General features: G+C 27.6%; 1 protein-coding gene across 2 annotated transcripts; it reads right to left on the reverse strand.

Annotated features, from left to right (window-relative positions):
• Nucleotides 1–398: 398 nt before the first annotated feature.
• Nucleotides 399–5,068, reverse strand: LOC107631229 (protein DEHYDRATION-INDUCED 19 homolog 5). 2 transcript variants are annotated; one of them, XM_016334607.3, is made up of 5 exons: nt 4,696–5,068; nt 2,213–2,328; nt 2,006–2,077; nt 1,679–1,893; nt 399–829 (listed from the first exon to the last, which is right to left on the reverse strand). In XM_016334607.3, the coding sequence occupies exons 1-5, from the start codon at nt 4,772–4,774 to the stop codon at nt 727–729; spliced, it is 585 nt and encodes a 194-aa protein (XP_016190093.1). In that variant the 5' UTR covers nt 4,775–5,068; the 3' UTR covers nt 399–726. The 2 variants fall into 2 exon arrangements, with proteins under 2 accessions (XP_016190093.1, XP_016190086.1); XM_016334600.3 differs by having other exon boundaries at nt 2,213–2,355; nt 4,696–5,018.
• Nucleotides 5,069–7,137: the final 2,069 nt, after the last annotated feature.

The raw sequence follows: 7,137 nt of genomic DNA on the forward strand, positions 1-7,137 counted from the left end.
TTATACAAAAAAATGAAATAGAAAAAAACCGTATTATAAAAAAAATGTAAAAAAAAGAAACAATAACTAATTATAAAATAAATAGAAAGTTAAAAAAATTTTAATTTTTAAAATTTAAATTAATCTTAATTACTAATATGTATCTAAAAAATAAAAATATATTTTAATTAAAAAATAATTAAATAATATTAAAAATCGACCAAAAGTTGAATTTTATTGTACAAGTAACATTTTTCTTTTGTTATGATAAAGAAGAAAAAATCACATTTAGAGATCTAGTAATTCCTGAAGATATCTTCAATTCCAAAATTAAATATTCCATTAATCCAAATATTTTTATTACATTAGAAAATAAAAAAATTAAATTAATTTAAAAATTCAATTAAAAAATATAAAAATTTAATTACAAATAATAATAATAATAATAATAATAATAATAATAATAATAGTTAAATAAATACAAAGGGCTTCAGAATGAGGCAACCCCTCCAGCCTCCAATATTTTTTTTTTCTTTAAATTTTGCATCACCAAAGTGAATACTACTTCTTATACAGTTATACTGCTACGGTACTACTACTACTTCGCATTCCTAATCTTGTTCACCAAACTAAAATCCCAGTTATGCTGAAAAAGCATCTTCATCAAAAGTCATCTTCTTATGAAAGCAGCTTCTGCCAATTCATCATGACTTCAACGTGGATGTTGCAAATTCTACCATCACGGTCTTATAGTATGGTTGATAATACCAAAGTTTGAACAAAATCAGCCATCAGCTTTCTCTCTTGTAGATCTTGCTCATCGCCAATGCGTGGTGCATCTGTCCCTGACCTGCAAAGCCATAAAACAATATTTCAGCAGTGTATTATCGAATTCACTTTTGATGAGTAAAGTTCCAAAGCTGTCCCTTGGATTGGCTGCATGCATTAAAATAGTCCTGAGATCTCAATTGTACAATTATGTCTCCAATATTTGCAAAAGTGCACCATGTTAGTCATTCAGCCCTTTTACCGTCAAGTGACTCATCACACTCTTAGAGACTAACGTGGTGGACTTTCACCAATCTCAAGAACGTAATGAGTGCAATTGAGATTTTGGAGATAATTTTTGGCAGCCAATCTTACGAACTACTGAGGCTTAACTCCACTTTTGATACTAACTACTAAGCTTACAGGGCATGATCATACTATCTTAAAATGAGAATAATTCTGATTGTTTCAATTGATTGGCTTGGGCATTTTGGTAAGCATACCATGTATGGTGCATCATGCTCCACTATGATCTTTTCTTTTTGGATGTTATCAATCATTTATGATGTTATTAATCTTTTTTAACTTGTCACAAATATTTAAATTAATCTAAATTGCTCAGGATCAGGGAAACAGGCTTGGTAAACAAAAACAAAGGCGCTTAACAAAGCACATGCCTCACCATGTTGACAGTGGTAATTGTAGGGGTGTGTTTTCGAGTTTCAAGTTATGGAAATTAGCAGCACAAGGCAAAGCTAGATGCAGGCCGTCAAAGGTAGTATTCGTGGCAGCTAAGGAATGCGTGCACCTTGGCATTCCGAGTTCTGTCTACCGTGTGACACACTTACTGACTTACATGCTTTAGAAAGTTTCTCGTTTTCTCAAGTTATAGTAACTTAACACTGCTTCAAAATCCCTAAAAGGATCATACCTTTTAGCATCAGGAATGTCTAAGTCCTTCTTGCTGGAGCTGGAGTCTTCATTAGGGTGGATGTCATTAGAGCTTGGGACAGGCATGTTGCAGATAAACGGTGACAGAAGCGGATCCGGCATTGATTCTTGCTTGTTTCCCATTGCAGCCAATTTCTTGCCAAGCATAGCTGAATTACCGGACCAGAAATTATATATCTCAGACTTCCACATCCACTATAGATCAAAATATCAAATTCAATGAATGAGTTAGATGAGACATATATGCAGATAGAGGTAAAAATGTGCCAGGTTGCACTTCAAATTTTGATGAAAGTAAAAAGCACACCTTTCGTGGATTTGAATGAGTGAATTGACTGATAACATCCCTCCCTAAATTTTGATCACAGACAGGACAAACCTGAGATTGGAACATTGAATCAGTCATCATCTTTCAACCATTTAGACATATGTATTATTTCATCTTTTCTAATTTTAAGTAAAAAGGTCCATATCCCTATCTAAAGGTTTCTAGAAGTTTCTTGATAGCTCATACCACATTTTTTAGGTCAGGACAATGCTCCTCTTCTAAATTGCTGCAGAGCACGCGAACTTGAATTTCAAAATCACAGAAAGGACATCGGAAGTGAGATTGAGGATCGTCATCTACGTCTGTATAATGGAACACTGAATAATCATCTGTTGGTTTAAAGGGATTAGTTAACAGGCTATTTCCACAATAATTCCACAAAGAAATGATAAAAAGTGTCATGGCAGAAGATTGACTAGCAAAAACAAATGAACTTCATTTGATACATTGATACAACTGCAGAAACTCAGAAATTAACAACAAATATATGAATATGGTAGGGCTCATTTATGCTCTTTTAGTTTCTTCTAGCCAACATGTCAAACCCAAGAAGATAGCACTAGGATAAAAAGTAGAAACTTCTTTATATGATTCAATGTCCGAGCTAAATATTTTAACCATGTTATTAAAGTACCAACCATATCACGTGTGCATAAAAAATCAGCTACCAAATACATAATAGCTAATTTGGTAGCTCATGTTTTATGTACATATAACATTGTTGTTAAAGTACTAAACATGAAACGTATTGATGTTCTTCAATCATTTCTTGTAACTCGTGATATTACTAAGTAATTTAGTGTTGGTTTGGATTGACATTTTTGAATAAAAAAATACTTTCTTTTAAAATTAAAGTACTTTTAAAAAAAACAAAAGCAAAAAACATTTTTAATACTTAAAAAAAAATTTATCCAAATTTGTCTATTAAAAATAATATTTTTAAACAAAATGAAAAAAATAAGTATTTTTTTTAAAAGTCAATCCAAACTGACATGTACTCTTTGCTAGAGATATAACTGTTAGCAAGAGTACGAACACTTTCAATAGAACTTCAATTGTGCTGACTTAGCCAATTTAAAATTTTTTAAACATCCCAAATAAATTGGAACTTTTATGCTCCAAAAATTCATTTGTCTAAATTAAGATCAGAAAACTTAACCACTCTTAACATCGGAGGATGATTAGTATACATGAAAAGCCAAATTGTTATATACACATAAAAATTAGTCACCAAATCAATCACTATGTATTTATTTATATATACAATATTATTTCATATATTTTTAATGTGTATTTTGTATTTCAATATATATTTTATATGAATAACTAATGTGGTAATTAATTTTTTGTGTGTATATATAGCCCAGTTGGCTTTAAACACAATTAGGGACTCTTTCATAGTTGTGAAATGCATACAATTATAGCCATTCAAAAAAATGGAGAATTGGTGCAAATTAGATCCATTTGAATATTTGATCATATATAACACATAAATGAAAAGTCTTCAAATTTCACATTGCATGAAGAATTAATTCTAACAACTATGACATATTGTATAGTAATTTTTAAGCACATTAAGAAATGTTCAATGGTACTAATATGTTCATTTGCATGCATATCATGTTAGATCCCTCTTCCACAACGCCGTTTTTAAAAGCCATGCCGACATTTATAGCATGCACAAACCCCACAGCTGGATTCTTCTATTCTTCTTCTTCCTATATTTTAACATTTCTTTTATTAATACTCCTACTATCATGACGATTATCCATTTTGCTAAGCACCAATTTTTCTTTAAAGTGGAGACTCAATCGTAGTTGCTTTTATGAAAAATTAATCAAAGATGTTATTTGTACACCAAAATCAGTCATTATTGTATTTGTCTATAAATACATGTATGGTTTAATTTATTTTGAATGTGTATTTATATTTTAATATGTATTTTATACTGGTGGCTGACTTTGATGACTGATTTTGGTGTACATGTAATATTACTCAAAATTAATAGTTAAAAATCGTTAGATGATATTTGACTAAATTATTATTTAATAATTTTTATCTATCAACTTGGCACCACATATGAGTTTTTACCTTTCTTTAATTAACCGTTAGCAAAATAACAAACATTAAGGAGAGAAAAAAAAATAAAAGAAAAGAAAAAAGTTGGGTTATTATTTGCCAAAAAAATAATTTAATGATTTATTATTATTATTTTCTTATGCATAATCAGATTCTAAAGTCAAAAAAAAATTTCAGAAGGAAAAGTAGTGGCAGACTCTCGTAAGTTTTAATATTTTGTGGCACTCACTTCTTCACCCTCCAGATATGTTGCAACAATAATCAATGCCTAGAAATATTCTTGTAATGATAGTTGCAGGTGCTTGTGAATAGAACAAAAATGACAACTTTAAAATCAAACGTGATAAATTTAGAGTCAGAAAATCCAAATCACTTGTAACAAAAAGACGTAAGTTCATATCGTGTGACACACACCAAACAAGATGCAAAAATTGCAGGATTTTAATTAAAAAAAAAAAAAGTTAAACTCAATAGAATAGAAAAATATACTTGAAACAAAATTACAAGGAAAAGGTGCTCAAACAAAACAACACATGGGAATAGCATGTTAAAAAATAAAAAAGAAATAAAAAAAAAAGAGAGAAGAGTACCAGAGTGAAGCTTTGAAGCTTGGACTGTAGAAACGTGCTTAGCAGAATGATGAACGCTAGACCTAAGATCAAAATTCATGATGCTCCAACTTCTCCCTTCTTGAATGAATTAATCTTAAGATGGTGGTTATGGCGGTGATCAAGGTGAAAACACAGGTAAACGCTTGTACAGTGATTGAAGTCTCAATTGAAAAGAAAAGAGAGGCAACAAAGAAGAAAGAGAGGACTTTGCTTTCTCTTAAGTGATGAAGAAGAGGAGAATGAATGGTAAAGGGTTTGTGTCGAGAGGTTGTGATGTGTTTGCAACTTTGCTTAGTCATATAGTCGGTTGTATGACACACTATTAAAATGCTTTTTTGACGCACAAAAGATTAACCATCATGATTGACACTTCTCATAATTTAATAATACCAACAAAAACTAAGTCGGCAACACACAAGAAAACAAAATATACGCTTCCCCGCAGACCAGGAGACCCAATTTTTTCTCATCCTTTTTTTAAGAAATCATTATTCAATAATAATAATAATAATTACAACCACTAGTTTTATTTTATACGGATAAAAGTAAAGTGCACTCTTTTATAAAATTTGTCAAATATTTAAGTTTATTCAAAAAATTTTTAGTTTGTATTACATGTATTTTAACAGTTAAGTTTTCAAAAATTTAAAATTAATTCAACAACAATTTTATAAAAATAATTTTTAATATGAATAGATTAGACACAAATTATATATATAATTTAGTTTTTGTAAATTAGAGTTGAGTTCAATTTGATTATACTAGAATTAATTTTAATTAAAATTAAGTTTGTTTCATCGTGATTAATGTCATTTTGATTCAAAACTAATTATAATTGATAAAATATTATTCAAATAACAATGATCAAAATTATTTTTAGATGTAAAATTATCAAAAAGATAAAGATTAGATTAAATTTTTAATATTATTATTTTAACAAGAAAAAGTCTAGGGGGCCAACAACTTTTGTGTTTTCTGGCCAGCATTTAACCATCAAAACAAAAGTGAATGATCTCCCACTATTAGATGTAATCTCACACTATTAAAAACACTATTGATGACCAATTGATGGTTATAAAACACCAAAATTGCTGGCCCCTAGCATTCCTCTTTTAACAATTTTTAATTACGAAATTTTAAATTAGAATATGTTATTATATAAAATATTATCTTAAATATTATATGTATATTATAATAGGATACGTTTTAGGTACTCCAGTATACTTTATTGGAGTACTGATATGTCATATACCAAATGATAGTTTAAAAAAATTTGTCGTCACTCAAGTTGGTAATGACAATTGTATCCTTGAGATAACAAAGAAAAGACCGCAAAGGGCCGCTGAAAGATGAGAGAATATAAGAGTAATAGTGTTGAGCTATTTTTACAGGTAGTATATGCAAGTCCACTCTAGTTAAACACTTCTACTAAATTTAATTAAGTTAATTTAATATAACAAAAATTAATTATAACTAATATTATTTTAAATCTTATTATTTAACTTAGTTGAACTTTGTTTCTAAAAAAATTTAGATGCGTAACATTACTCATAATAAAATATTGTAATTTAAAAAATATAATTAAAAAAAAATTTATTTATTTTGTGCTCTTAAAACACATATTAATTAAATTTATAAAATTAAAATTTTTATATTAAAAATACAAAAAATTTAATTTTTTAATGCATTTATTTTATATTTATTAAATAAAAATATTTAAAATTTTTTACTAATAATAAACTTATCGTGTGTCTTTATAACACGTATTAATTAAACCTATAAATAAAATATATTATTTTAGTACGTCTAACTTGGTAACTCTACTTCTTTTTTCATGTCATTCTCTATTTCTAATAATTTTATATTTTTTCATAATTTCTGAAATTAAAATTATTTGACATTATTTTTTCTTACAATCAATATATTTTTCAAAAAGAAAATATTATTACTGCTCTAAACTTGTTCTACTTATAATCTCTTAGATATTAGAATTAATATTTATTTTTCTCAATAAATACTATTTTTATTTTGAATTCATGCTAGTAGAATCACTAAATTTTATAATTATTAATATTCATTCTATTATATTTATTTTTCAAATTTCTTACAGAAATACACAAAAAATAAATATCTCTTTTTGTTCTTAATTACTGTATATTACAACAACATCACAAACAATGTTATACTTAAATATTAATATTTTTACCTCTCAAAAAAATAATTTAACTGCCTTTTCTTTTAATTTTGGTCTACTTCGACGAAAAAAAGTATAAACTAAAAACTTTAGTTGATCAATTAAACCACTCTTTCAAAAAAATATTCTCAAACTAATAATATATTTTATTGATCTCAACTTCGTTCGTAAAATAATTTTATTCTTATATCATATTTGTAACTTTTTACTATGATATAATAATTAAT

The sequence above is a fragment of the Arachis ipaensis genome, chromosome B1, assembly GCF_059453495.1.
Source record: "Arachis ipaensis isolate K30076 ecotype BB chromosome B1, ASM5945349v1, whole genome shotgun sequence".
Lineage (NCBI taxonomy): Eukaryota > Viridiplantae > Streptophyta > Magnoliopsida > Fabales > Fabaceae > Arachis > Arachis ipaensis.

What these genes read in the sequence shown, in the direction of transcription:
- LOC107631229 (XM_016334600.3), bottom strand. Translation starts at nt 4,774, where the DNA reads ATGAATTTTGATCTTAGGTCTAGCGTTCATCATTCTGCTAAGCACGTT. An exon ending in CTCATTCAAATCCACGAAAG is followed by an intron (nt 1,894 to 2,005) that starts GTGTGCTTTTTA and finishes TTTGATCTATAG; the next exon opens with TGGATGTGGAAGTCTGAGAT. An exon ending in GACATTCCTGATGCTAAAAG is followed by an intron (nt 830 to 1,678) that starts GTATGATCCTTT and finishes ATGGCTTTGCAG; the next exon opens with GTCAGGGACAGATGCACCAC.